Raw genomic sequence first — 15,221 nt, forward strand, 5'->3', positions numbered from 1 at the left:
GGGTTTGTTTGTGCTTATTAGAGATACTCAAGGTTGATCACATATTGTTTCTAGTACTGTGGTAACTGTTTAGAAAATTCTTAAGGAAATTGTGTCCTGTTATATTAGTAATTCTTAAAGATATGCCAACAATGGTGTAAATTATTAGAGGAAATTTTAGATTTTTCAAAAACAATAGGAAAATTGACTCTTGACCTAGGAAACGTGGCCCAGTCCCAAATCTCAAGATTTATGCTGTGTCCATGTATCAGTAGCATGACCTCTGGAAGAATGGAACTATCAAGCCTGTGCCTGGAACTCCCCAAAACTGAACTTGCCAGTGAAATTGTATGGAAATGGTTGTCCTAATTTGTCTTATCCAGTTCTTCCTGTTCAGCTTAAGTTAGAGACAGAGACTTAATTACAGAGTCACACTTATTCACCGAGTAGCACAACTGTTAAGAAGCCAACAGTTACTGACCTTAGACGCTGCTTTTCTCTAGCGTTTATTACTTTTAGTGGCTGCCTGTGTGTGTGTGCTCATTTGCTCAGTCTTGTATGACTGCCATTCCATAGACTGTACCCCACCAGGCCCCTCTGTCCATGGAATTTTGCTGCAACCATACTGGAGGGCATTGCCATTTTCTACTCCAGGGGGTAATCTTGATCCAGGTATCAAACCTGTGATTTTGCATCTCCTGCATTGGTAGGCAGATTCTTTACCACTGTGCCGCATGCTAGAATTGCTTTGGTGTCGGAAAGACATTCTTTAGAAAATATATACAGGTTCTAAAGACAAAAAAATCATTTCTTTTATGCTGTTCACAAGTACTAAAAATTATTGATTTCTTATTATTACCAAATTATATAAATCTCCTCTTAGCCAAAGTCAAGTTTCCATTTTGATAATTTCCTGGAGACTATTCAAGCCTGCTCAAATATCTGATGCCATTTTCATGCATATTATGAATAGATACATCTATATATACTTGCACTTCTTTCCTTCAACATATATAGTTTCTTCTGAGACAAATACTATTTTAGGTATTAGGTATAAAAATTAGGTAAGATAGACAAGGTTCTGTTTAAAGATTTTAATTGACAGGGAAAGTTGACAATAAGCAAATAGATGAATATATAATGAAATGATTAGTACTATATGTTGAATATAAAACAGGATGATGCAGATAGTTGAGGTCACACTCAGGAGATAATTTTTCAGCTGATTCCTGAGGTTTTTTTTTTTTTTTTTTTTTTTTTGACGGGGAAAATATCTTTACTGTGTTTGGGGCAGCGGGCAGAGGTCCAGTCTCAGAACTTCTGGAACTGCTTCTTGGTGCCGGCAGCCTTGATGACCTTGAGGACGTTGAAGCGCACAGTCTTGCTCAGGGGCTGGCACTCGCCCACCGTGACGATGTCACCGATCTGGACGTCCCTGAAGCAGGGAGAGAGGTGCACGGACATGTTCTTGTGGCGCTTCTCGAAGCGGTTGTACTTTCGGATGTAGTGAAGGCAGTCTCGGCGGATGACGATGGTCCTCTGCATCTTCATTTTGGTCACCACGCCAGACAGGATCTGCCCTCGAATGGAGACGTTACCCGTAAAAGGGCATTTCTTGTCAATGTAGGTGCCCTCGATGGCCTCCTTTGGAGTCTTAAAGCCCAGACCAATGTTCTTGTAGTATCGAGGGAGCTTTTCTTTGCCAGTTTCTCCACGCAGGACCCTCTTCTTATTTTGAAAGATGGTCGGTTGCTTTTGGTACGCACGTTCTGTCTGTATGTCTACCATCTACCCAGCTGCCTGAATAAAGGGATTCCTGAGTTTTAAGGAATCACCTATTCAAATATACTAGGATAAAACCCTAATATTTGAATGATATTGATATATTCCATGAACAGAAAGAAGGCCAGTATACTTAGAGTGTTCTGAACAAGTTGCAGAGTGGTAGATGTGGTCAGAAACCAGAGGGGATAGATATTGACTGCTGTTTTATGTACATATACTGTATTCTAAGTTTAACGGGAAGATGTTGGTTGATTTAATCAGAAATTGAAAGTGAAAGTCACTCAATCATGCCCGACTCTTTGTGATCGCTGGACTGTAGCCCACTAGGCTCCTCTATTCATGGAATTTTCCAGGCAAGACCCAAGGATCGAACCCAGATCTCCTCAATTTTTGGCACATTCTTTACCATTCTTTACCATCTGAGCCACCAGGGGAGCCCAAATTTAATCAGAGGAACAAGACAATTTGATTTATATTTTGAAAAACATCTTTCTGTTTGCTCTATTGTGAACAGATTGGAAGATCACAAGAGTAGAAGCAGAAAGATTAGAAGCTTCTTGCAATAATCTGGATGATAATCTGAAAGATAATGGCTTCAGTGAAAATTGCAAATGTAATGAGATTAAATTTATCAGAATTAAATTAAGTTCATCAGAACATTAAGTTCATCAGAATTGTTGGAGAGTGGGACTGGAGGAGGGTGAAAATGGTTCTTCCTTAAAAACATTAATTTTGGATGTCTATTAGAATCCTAAAAGGATATATCAAACAAATATAGGCATACATGTCTGCAGTTCAGCTAAGACCTCAAATCTAAATGTGTGCATTTAGAGGTCAAAGGCATATCATTGTATTTAAAGTTATTAGGTAAATGAGATTGTCAATGAAGATTCAGAGAAAAGAATGAGTTCTAGATAATATCCATGAACATCGATAACTAGTAGAACTGAAGTTGACATAGGAGATGTCATATATCCCATAAAGAAGGAAGAAAACTAGGAAAAGATATCCTGGATGTCTGGAGAGAGAAAAGAAAAAAAAAAAGAATGGCCAACAGTATTAAATATTGCTTAAGGGCCAAATCATACAGACACAGAGAAATGATACTAGGGCCGATGGGGAGGGAAATGGGATAATGATTATAGGAGGACTTGGGGTCTAGAGAGTCTGAGTTTTATTCAAGATTGTTTGTGTGCAGACTGACAATGCTCCCATAGAGATAAACAGATGCTGCAGAAAAGACAATCATTACAGAATTTGAATATTATAGAGTATATCAAATCCCTGGGCTTTTTCTGTTTGTTTTGGCTGAATTGATAATTTAAACTTGTGCACTTCAAAATTAAGAACAAAACTCAGAATTTTCCACCACAGCATTAATCCCATAACAGCTAACCCGAAAAAGCCAGCTAATGTGATTCACTACATTTCTCCGATAGCAGGGGTGGTGAATTGTGTTGGCATAGATTAATTTATTATCTTATAGAGTGGTAATTTTGTGGGATAGAAGTAATAGTCGATGTTGTGCTAATTTTATATTCTTTAATTAGGAAAAGTAATAGAGTAAAGGAGAGGACTTCTGTGTTTTACTATAACTTAGAAAATTTCTATTGTCTCATATTATAATAGGTAGAAATTTGGCTGTAAAGTGCCCAAAGTCACACAAGGCAGTCAGGGCTGGTAGAGAGGTTATGGAAACATGATCATGATTTATCCTAGCTTTTTTACCTCCTTCCTACTAAATACATAGAGCAGAGTAAGTGGAATATATTGATTCATATCTGTGTGTCTTCTAAATCTCCAACTATATCTTTTAAAAACTTATTTGTGGTTTACTATAAAAAATAGATATTTTATACACACACACAGAGCTTAGTTTTTTTTTTTTTTTTTTATCCTCTTCAAGCATTTTTGTAATGCATTTTCAGAAATGTGTCTTCAGAAATATAAATTGCTTCAAAGTGGTAGTAGCATCTAATGACTGCCCTTTGGAGTAATCTTTACTCAGCAATCCTGTTTTTTGGAGAAGTCATTCACTGAGCACTTTGATGCTACATGTGTACACATTACCTTGAAGATTGACAGTGGTCAATAGGTTAAGTATTATTTCAAAATTTTACAAAATGAGGAAATAGATTTCTAGGGAGTTGAAATAACTTTCCTAAGCTCATGTACATTGTTGGCAGCTGATTTTTTTTCCTTTTATATCATCATTATCAGTGCCTGAATTTCTCACTGAACAAGATTATTATGTATTATGTATCATTACATAAGTGCCCTTAGATTTGGGTCATTTAAAAAGAATTTTTATTGTGAGAGAAAATGATATGAAGGAGGAAATTAATTGAAAAATTCTAGTATCTTCAGTTGAGTTGCTCAGTTGTGTCCAACTCTTTTGCGACCCCATGGACTTAGAAATGCCATAAACATTCATTTGTTGGAAAGCAGGATAATAGGACCAAACATCAGATCTGGGTTTGCACCTTTGCTTAGCAACTTAACACATGTCTAATTTTTGGCAAATAATTTTAACTCTGAATCTGAGTTCATCATCAGCAAAAGTTTGTTATAATAACTACTTGAGAGTGTGTGAAGTTTAAATTACAGACAGTTTTACAGTGCAGAAGGAAAACATAATGCACTATTCTTCAAAACTTGAGATAATGTTTCATTCTGAGACTAAAATTATGGATGATCCACATGTAAGATTTATCAGAGGAAACAAAAGTGATTATATAAAAATAATTTTATGGTGGCTGGAGCACACTGTAAGATTCTAACTCTAGTGAAGTTGTAGACTCTTCAGTTTGTAGCCATTCTTTAAAAGAAAAAATATATTGATATGGGGGAAAGCACCATAGAATGATTCAGCCACTGAAATAAGGAGAATTTAGTTTCACACCTTTTCAGGTTAGTCTATAAAAATGGATTTAAATGTTTTGGAAATTGAAGATGTATATATTTTTGAGAAGTGGGGACAGGTAATCAGCTTGCACTATAGCCTGAATAGAATCACTACATTTTTCAGGGTTATTTTATTACAAATTTAGATGTATATTGAGTAAATTCATACTAGAAAGATAATATATTAATTGCAGAATTTAGAGTGTACATCTTGAAACATGTTGACATATATATATATATATATATATATATATATATGACATATATGTATATATATACCCATGAAACCACCATTACAATGAATAAAGTGAAAATATCCAACACTCCCCAAAGTTTTTACATGCTCACTTGTTACTTTTTTCCATTCTAACTTGTAATCCCTCTCTTCTGTTCCCCACCCCTCCCCCAATCCTTACTCTTTTTTTTACACGATGAATTAGCTTTCATTTCTTATAATTTTGCATAAATGTGAAATTTGAATTTATTAAATTTATGCATTTTTACCCGGCTTTTAAAAATCCATCACACTTATTTTTAGATGATCCATGTTGCATATATGAGTACTTTATTATTTTTATAGGAGGGTGATATTCCATTGTGAAAATTTACCAAAATGTTTTTATCTGTTTGCCTGTTGGTGGATATTTGTGCTGTTTTCCGTTTTGACTGTTAAAAATACTGATTATGAAGATTTAGGTACAAGTCTTTATATGCTTTTATTTTTCTCCATTTAATGTCTAGGAAAATACTGAGTTAGAAGGTACGTATATATTTAACTTTTTAACATACTTCCAAAATGTTTTTGAAAGGAGTAGTAAGGCAATGGCAACCCACTCCAGTACTCTTGCCTGGAAAATCCCATGGATGGAGGAGCCTGGTAGGCTACAGGCCATGGGGTCGCTAAGAGTCGGACAAAACTGAACAACTTCACATTCACTTTTCACTTTCATGCATTGGAGAAGGAAATGGCAACCCACTCCAGCGTCCTTGCCTGGAGAATCCCAGTGACGAGGGAGCCTGGTGGGCTGCTGTCTGTGGGGTCTCACAGAGTAGGACATGACTGAAGCGACTTAGCAGCAGTAGCAGCAGTAATATTTTAAATTTTCATCGACAACAAAGTTGTCCATATCCTCACGAAAATTTGGTTATGGTCAATGTATTTATTTTGGCTATTGAAATAGATTATTAGTGGCATGCCACTGTCATTTTAATTTGCATTCCCTTAGTGTCTCATTGTGTTGACCACCTTTTCATGAGTTTATTTGACATCCCTGTGTTGTCTTTGCTGAAATGTCTGTTCAAATCTTCTTCCCATTTCTTAAGTTAGATTGCTTATAATCTTTATGAATTTTGAGAATTATTTATACATACAGAATAAAAGTCCTTTATCAAATATGTGTTAGGTGAATATTCTCTCCTCATGGTGTCTGTCTTAACAGAATAGTTTGAAGAGCAGAAGTTTATAAATTTATAAAGTCCAATTTTTCATTATTTTGTGAATTGTGCTTTTGATATTATAAACAGCTTGGATAAATGTGTAATACAAGTTGATGAACACTACTATGATTCTTCTAGAAATTAGATTTCTATTATGCAAATTTCAAACATATACAGAAGAAAACATGATGTGATGAGCTGCCATGGATTCATCACCCATCTTTAATAGTTATCAACTCAAGGTCAATCTTGCTTCATCTCTCTTTCTACTTCCACATGCTTCCAAGTTATTAATATTTTAAAGCATATTATTGATGTATACATAGAAGTCCATAAATCATAACTGTCTAATTCAAGTTTTCACAGAAGTGAAAACATTTCACTGTATGTTTTATTGTATACATGTCTGTATATTCTGAACTTCCCTGGTGGCTCAGATGATAAAGATCTGCTTGCAATGGAGGAGATTTGGGTTCGATCCCTTGGTCAGGAAGATCCCGTGGAAGAGGAAATGGCAACTCATTCCAGTATTCTTGCCTGGAGAATTCCTTGGACAGAGGAGCCTATCCAGCTACAGTCCATGGTGTCAAAAAGAGTAGGACATGACTGAATGACTAACATTTTTGCTTTTACTGTATTTTACAGAATCTCAGTTAAATATTTACATAGTATTAGCTCCCCAGAAGACCTCTGATGCCTGCAAAGCAATCTCTATCCCTGCAAAGCCATTCATGAATTTTGCCTGTGATTAAACATTTATAGTGGATTCGTAGAGTGTGTCTTATCTTGTGCTTTAATTCTTTGGTTAACTGTTTATTTATGAATTTATCCATAGTGTTTCATATAGTAAATTGTTCATTCATATGGTTGCAGTTTGTTATTCCTTTGTATGAACATAGCATCATTTATTTATTAATTCTGGTATTGATGGATGTTTGGATTGTTTTTATTTTTGGCTTTTCATGTAGTGTTACTCTGAATATTCCTGTATATTTTCTTATTGCTACTAATCATATACATAGACTTTTATTGAGTACATAGCTAAAAGCAAAATTGCTGGATGACCATGTATTTTTCTAAACCTATATCTCTATATATAAGATCAATTTTAATAGACAATGACAGTTTTTATTAGTTATAACAATAATATATGAAAGAATGATTGCATATAACATACCACATAATATTTTGGGTAATAATTTTTTAATCTCCTGATTGCTTTGTTACAGTATTCTTGCATCAGTAGCCACTGGAAAAAATACTGTTGTATTCTATTATTCACTTAGTTGACATTTGCACTTGTTTCCCATAAGCAATTTCTGTGAATTTATCCAATTCTTTGGTCTAACAATTGAATTTCTGGAAATGCAAAGTTGAAGACTAGATTCTGAAATGAGGAAACCAACCAAAGTCCTTCAAATTTCTCTTGTCTTAACAAAGTGTTATTTGGTCTTCCTAGATATAATTTTTGGTTCATTTCATTATAACTGCAACAGGTTTTTAAAAACAAAACAAAACAAAATAATATCCTAAAAGTTGGTACATAGATGTACAATAAATATGATTCTCTTTCCTTCTATTATAGTAATCATTTTACAATTTCCTTTAGCCTTATCATTATTGCTAACACCTGGTTTTTTACAGAAAGTACCTCCATGGCTATAGCTTTAGTACCATCTAGACAAAAAGTAGAAATCCACTCCTATGTAAGCCTTCAAGCTTCAATGACAAATCAATACCACATCTCTATGAAACAAGTGTATCTTAATAGTGTTTTCACAAGGGAACTGACATATTCCAAAGTTATGTAAGTTCAGAACCAATTCAAAAGCAGTATAGATCTGAGTAAAACATTCCCATGCCAAGAAATGTCGTTGAAAACTTTGAAATAGCTCTTAAGGCAATAATTTTGAAAATTAGAAACCTAATTTTTGCTATTGAGAATAAGCCAGTTATTGACACATGGTTTTCAGTATAGTGAATAAGGTTATTCGAATTGCTCATCTAGACTCATCCTATGCTTCAGTTCAGTTCAGTTCAGTCTCTCAGTCGTGTTCAACTTTTTGCAACCCCATGGACTGCAGCATGCCAGGCCTCCCTGTCCATCATTAACTCCCAGAGTTTACTCAAACTCATGTCCATTGAGTTGGTGATGCCATCCAACCATCTCATCCTCTGTCGCCCCTTTCTCTTCCTGCCTTGAATCCTTCCCAGCATCAGGGTCTTTTCAAATGAGTCAGCTCTTCACATCAGGTGGCCAAAGTATTGGAGTTTCAGCCTCAGCATCAGTCCTTCCAATGAACACCCAAGACTGATCTCCTTTAGGATGGACTGGTTGGACCTCCTTGCAGTCCAAGGGACTCTCAGGAGTCTTCTCCAACACCACAGTTCAAAAGCATCAATTCTTCAGTGCTTAGTTAGCTATTATTTGAAAACCATTGCATTTAGGTGTGACAGAAGTCTACAGAACTCAGTGTGCACAGTAATATAGTGCAATGTGTCTTCTGTATGACTTTGCTAATTATTGCCACTTGTGAATAAATATTTTTGCATTGGATAATGAAAGGTTAAATTGACTACAACTTATAAACTGATTAGGTGTCCCTGGAGTGAATGACAAACATAAGATTAAAGTTGAAATATTATGAAACCTGATTTGCACATAAATAATGTAACCTAAAAGTTATTATTATCAGTTAAGTAAAATCACTTGCCCTTTTCCTCAAGAAACTCACTAATTTATATGTAGTCTTGTACTCAAACCTATTATAAAGCAAAGGGCAAATGATAACATTTCGGTCTTTGATATTTATTGATTCCCAAGTAAGTACTGATTACTGTTGGAGGCTCTCTTAAAGGAGGAAAAATGTTACCTCAATGTTTATGTTTCAGTTGATCATATGTAGAATGCATTTGTTACAGATTAAAATTTTAGAAAACGTGCAAAACAATGTAGAGTTTCTGAGCTGTTGAGTCTAACATTCATTTTATTGAATTTTTAATAAGATAGATGAACTATTGTGTTCTATTTCAAATTAAACCTATTTTTAAAAGTCTTCTGAGTTAGTCTGTGTTCTAAGGGCTATTCCTATTTCCCATTTCTGTATGTTATTAGGTCTGTTCAGTAGTTTAGTTAGTCAGTACTTGTAGAAGAGTTATTGTTCCTATGAGCAGAATCATCTTTGTAACCATAGAATTCTATAGCTGGATGTTTGGTTTAAGAAGGTTTATGATAGTGCTTCAGGTATTTGCATTTTAAAAAAGCTCCAAAGATATTATGATATTAAGGCTTATTTACCATCCAGTTCCTTTTGTGTATGTTTGTGTGCGGTGGAGGGGTGTGGAGCAATAAATACATTCTAGCAGCTACACACCAGAATCATTGTTCTCTTCTTGACAGATTGAAATTCTCAGTCTCCTTTATGGTTAAGGGTGGACATGTGGCCGAATTCTGGCCAGTATGGTATGAACAGAAGTGATTTGGGATTTCAACAAAATAAATCTTTCTATAAAAGCATATCCAATCTTCCCTTTCTGTCAGTTGGATGTTTCTTCCAAGACCAATCTTTATTGCCTTTGAAGATTCCAACCTCTTCTCCCATCCACGTCCCTAAATCAGTTTGTGAAGCACAGCCTCCCTGCAGAAGTAGAAATTTGTATGAGCAAGAAACAAACGTCTATTGTTTTTAAGCCATTATTTAAATTTAAGACTATTTGTTATAATTAACAAGATCCAATTATGTTGGCACTAGTGGTAAGAATCCACCTGCAATACAGGAGACACAGGAGACTCAGGTTCAATTCTTGGGTCAGGAAGATCCCCTGGGGAAGGGCATGACAACCCACTCCAGTGTTCTTACCTGGAGAGTCCCATGGATCGAGGAGCCTAAGACTACCGCCCATAGAGTCATAAAGAGTTGGACACAACTGAGGTGACTTAGCAATTATTATAGTACCAAACAGTCTACCTGGTAATAAAATATGTAGGAGAAGGCATTGTTTCTGTCATTTAAAAATGTCAATGCGTAAAAGTAGACTAAATAGAACTCCAAGTAATGATGATGAAATGTGGAGAAATTTTAATAGACTGAAAAATGCAGAGAAGCAATCAGTTTTTCTAAGGGAGTGAAGGCGGGTCATCAAGAGATTTAGGGAGATATACAGAGAGGAGATGTATTTAGGACAAAGATTTAAAAATGAATAGACCTTTCCCAAGTAGACAGGACACTTTATACAAAGTTTTCAGGCACAGACATGATCTAAGTAAACAGGATTGGGACAGAGGAATACAATGCTAGGAAAAAATTGGATTGTGACCTTGGTACCATGCTATGAAATTTGGAACTTATACTGAAGTAAGTCAGTAGAAGCTAATTTTGAAAGAAATAACTGATAGCTCTGTTTTGAAAAATATCACACTCATGGAAGAAGAGAAAATATAGACAGAGAGCATGATTCAAATGTTTTAAAAAAATACTCTGGCAATAAGTGGTGGAATTATGGCATCAACAAACGGATGGAGAGGGGAAGGAATCAGCAAGAAATCTTTCAAAGCAGAAAAGAAAGTATTTGGCAAGAAAGTTGGTATCTGGGCAGTGATGAAGTCGGTATAATTATTTCAAGGTCTCAACTTAGGCAAATGTAGAGATACTGATAGTCTTCACTGAGAGGGAAGTTTATAATAAGAACAATAGAACTGATCACATCCTGGGCCATAAATCTAGTCTTGGTAAATTCAAAAAATTGAAATCATTCCAGTCATCTTTTCTGACCACAGTGCAGTAAGATTAGATCTCAATTACAGGAAAAAAAAATTATTAAAAACTCAAACATATGGAGGCTAAATAACACACTTTTGAATAACCAATGAATCATAGAAGAAATCAAAAAAGAAATCAAAATATGCATAGAAATGAATGAAAATGAAAACACAACAACCCAAAACCTATGGGACACTGTAAAAGCAGTGCTAGGGGGAAGGTTCATAGCATTACAGGCTTACATCAAGAAACAAGAAAAAAGCCAAATAAATAACCTAACTCTACACCTAACTCTACACCTAACTCTACACTAGAGAAGGAAGAAATGAAGAACCCCAGGGTTAGTAGAAGGAAGGAAATCTTAAACATTAGGGCAGAAATAAATGCAAAAGAAACTAAAGAGACCATAGCAAAAATCAACAAAGCTAAAAGCTGGTTTTCTGAAAAAATAAACAAAATTGACAAACCATTAGCAAGACTCATTAAGAAACAAAGGGAGAAGAACCAAATTAACAAAATTAGAAATGAAAATGGAGAGATCCAAACAAAGGATCATAAGATACTACTACCAGCAGCTCTATGACAATAAAATGGACAACTTGGATGAAATGGACAAATTCTTAGAAAAGTATAACTTTCCAAAACTGAACCAGGAAGAAATAGACAGAGCCATCACAAGCAAGGAAATCGAAACTGTAATCAGAAATCTTCCAGCAAACAAAAGCCCAGGACCAGATGGCTTCACAGCTGAATTCTACCAAAAATTTAGAGAAGAGCTAACACCTATCTTACTCAAACTCTTCCAGAAAATTGCAGAAGAAGGTAAACTTCCAAATTCATTCTATGAGGCCACCATCACCCTAATTCCAAAACCAGACAAAGATGCCACAAAAAACGAAAACTACAGGCCAATATCACTGATGAACATAGACGCAAAAATCCTTACCAAAATTCTAGCAAACAGAATCCAACAACATATTAAAAAATCATACACCATGACCAAGTGGGCTTTATCCCAGGAATTAAGGTTTCTTTAATATCCGTAAATCAGTCAGTGTAATACACCACATTAACAAATTGGAAGATAAAAACCATATGACTATCTCATTAGATGCAGAGAAAGCCTTTGACAAAATTCAACACCCATTTATGATTAAAACTCTCCAGAAAGCAGGAATAGAAGGAACATACCTCAACATAATAAAAGCTATATATGACAAACCCACAGCAAGCATTACCTTCAATGGTGAAAAATTGAAAGCATTTCCCCTAAAATCAGGAACAAGACAAGGGTACCCACTCTCACCACTACTATTCAACATCGATTTGGAAGTTTTGGCCACAGCAATCAGAGCAGAAAAAGAAGTAAAAGGAATCCAGATAGGAAAAGAAGAAGTGAAACTCTCGCTGTTTGCAGATGACATGATCCTCTACATAGAAAACCCTAAAGACTCTACCAGAAAGTTACTAGAGCTAATCAGTGAATATAGTAAAATTGCAGGATATAAAATTAACATGCAGAAATCCCTTGCATTCCTATACACTAACAATGAGAAAACAGAAAGAGAAATTAAGGCAACAATACCATTCACCATTGCAACAAAAATAATAAAATACTTAGGAGTATATCTACCTAAAGAAACAAAAGACCTATACATAGAAAACTATAAAACACTGATGGAAGAAATCAAAGAGGACACACACAGATGGAGAAACATACCATGTTCATGGATTGGAAGAATCAATATTGTCAAATTGGATATACTACCCAAAGCAATCTATAGATTCAACGCAATCCTTATCAAGCTACCAACGGTATTTTTCACAGAACTAGAACAAATAATTCACAATTTGTATGGAAATACAAAAAACCTCGGATAGCCAAAGCAATCTTGAGAAAGAAGAATAGAACAGGAGGAATCAACCTGCCTGACTCCAGACTCTACTACAAAGCCACAGTCATCAAGACAGTATGGTACTGGCACAAAGACAGACATATAGATCAATGGAACAGAATAGAAAGCCCAGAGATAAATCCACGAACCTATGGACACCTTATCTTTGACAAAGGAGGCAAGGATATACAATGGAAAAAAGATAAACTCTTTAACAAATGGTGCTGGGAAAACTGGTCAACCACTTGTAAAAGAATGAACCTAGAACACTTTCTAACACCATACACAAAAATAAACTCAAAATGGATTAAAGATCTAAATGTAAGACCAGAAACTATAAAACTCCTAGAGGAGAACATAGGCAAAACACTCTCCGACATAAATCACAGCAGGATCCTCTATCATCCACCTCCCAGAAATTGGAAATAAAAGCAAAAATAAGCAAATGGGACCTAATGAAACTTAAAAGTTTTTGCACAACAAAGGAAACTATAAGCAAGGTGAAAAGACAGCCCTCAGATTGGGCGAAAATAATAGCAAACGAAGCAACAGACAAAGGATTAATCTCAAAAATATACAAGCAACTCCTGAAGCTCAATTCCAGAAAAATAAATGACCCAATCAAAAAATGGGCCAAAGATCTAAACAGACATTTCTCCAAAGAAGACAGACAGATGGCTAACAAACACATGAAAAGATGCTCAACATCACTCATTATCAGAGAAATGCAAATCAAAACCACAATGAGGTACCACTACATGCCAGTCAGGATGGCTGCTATCCAAAAGTCTACAAGCAATAAATGCTGGAGAGGGTGTGGAGAAAAGGGAACCCTCTTACACTGTTGGTGGGAATGCAAACTAGTACAGCTGCTATGGAGAACAGTGTGGAGATTTCTTAAAAAACTGGAAATAGAACTGCCATTTGACCCAGCAATACCACTTCTGGGCATACACACCCAGGAAACCAGATCTGAAAGAGACACGTGCACCCCAATGTTCATCACAGCACTGTTTATAATAGCCAGGACATGGAAGCAACCTAGGTGCCCATCAGCAGACAAATGGATAAGAAAGCTGTGGTACATATACACCATGGAATATTACTCAGCCGTTAAAAAGAATTCATTTGAATCAGTTCTAATGAGATGGATGAAACTGGAGCCCATTATACAGAGTGAAGTAAGCCAGAAAGATAAAGACCATTAGAGTTTACTAACACATATATACGGAATTTAGAAAGATGGTAATGATAACGCTATATGCAAAACAGAAAAAGAGACACAGAAGTGCAGAACAGACTTTTGGACTCTGTGGGAGAATGCGAGGGTGGGATGTTTCGAGAGAACAGCATCGAAACATGTATATTATCTATGGTGAAACAGATCACCAGCCCAGGTTGGGTGCATGAGACAAGTGCTCGGGCCTGTTGCACTGGGAAGACCCAGAGGGATCAGGTAGAGAGGGAGGTGGGCGGGGGGATTGGGATGGGGAATACATGTAATCCATGGCTGATTCATGTCACTGTATGACAAAAACCACTACAATATTGTAAAGCAATTAGCCTCCAACTAATAAAAATAAATGAAAAACAAACAAACAAACAAAAAAAAGAACTATAGAACTGTAAATGGTCCTTTTTTATCAGCACTTAGTATGTATGGTGAAAAGTAATTTATATGTATTAACCTATTAAAGTGTCACACCTACTTTATGAAGATAGTGCTATTCTTTCTCCCCTTTGCAGTTATAGAAACTGAGGCCCAGAGAAGTTCAAAGCTTACTCAAGATGATAATAAGTTAGTAGATAGTGGGACAGCTTGGGCAGAGTGTAGTTCTAGAACAAAGCTCTTAATCACCACAACATTTTAATAATCTTTCTCAAAAGAAAAGATGGAAAATTCATTTTGGATTTATAGAGTTGGAGATGTCTGTGAGTTGTTAGGCTAAGACTCATAGACAGGCAAAATAAAACTATGTGTTTAATGAAAGAAGATTCTTAAGCATAGCTAAGATACTTACATGTGTAGAGGTAGATGAGATTTCATAGTAAATAAATTTATAAAGAAGAAAGAAGAGGCAATTAAGATATATATGAGTGATATAAATATTTACATGCATAGCAACGAAAGCAATTCAGTGGGATTTATAAGTATCAGTACACCAGGAATTCAAAAAAAAAAAAAAAAAGAGAGAGAGAGAGAGAGAAAATAAAAAGGGGCAAAATTATATGTCATGAACATTTAGGAAAAGACAGTTCTTAAAGGATAAGAGAAGATTCTACACATGGACATCACCAGATGGTTGACACCAAAATCAGATTGATTATATTCTTTTCAGACAAAGATGGAGAAGCTCCATACAGTCAGCAAACATAAGACTGGGAGATGACTGTGGCTCAGATCATGAACTCGTTATTACCAAATTCAGACTTAAATTGGAGAAAGTAGGGAAAACCACTA

At 35.5% G+C, this 15,221-nt stretch overlaps 1 protein-coding gene across 1 annotated transcript; it reads right to left on the bottom strand.

Annotated features, from left to right (window-relative positions):
* Positions 1-1,244: 1,244 nt before the first annotated feature.
* LOC136152868 (small ribosomal subunit protein uS17-like) lies at positions 1,245-1,767 on the bottom strand. Its single transcript, XM_065914326.1, has one exon. The coding sequence runs from the start codon at positions 1,765-1,767 to the stop codon at positions 1,291-1,293; it is 477 nt and encodes a 158-aa protein (XP_065770398.1). The 3' UTR covers positions 1,245-1,290.
* Positions 1,768-15,221: the final 13,454 nt, after the last annotated feature.

Source organism: Muntiacus reevesi, chromosome 22, assembly GCF_963930625.1.
Source record: "Muntiacus reevesi chromosome 22, mMunRee1.1, whole genome shotgun sequence".
NCBI classification, from domain to species: domain Eukaryota; kingdom Metazoa; phylum Chordata; class Mammalia; order Artiodactyla; family Cervidae; genus Muntiacus; species Muntiacus reevesi.

What these genes read in the sequence shown, in the direction of transcription:
- LOC136152868 (XM_065914326.1), bottom strand. Translation starts at nt 1,767, where the DNA reads ATGGTAGACATACAGACAGAACGTGCGTACCAAAAGCAACCGACCATC.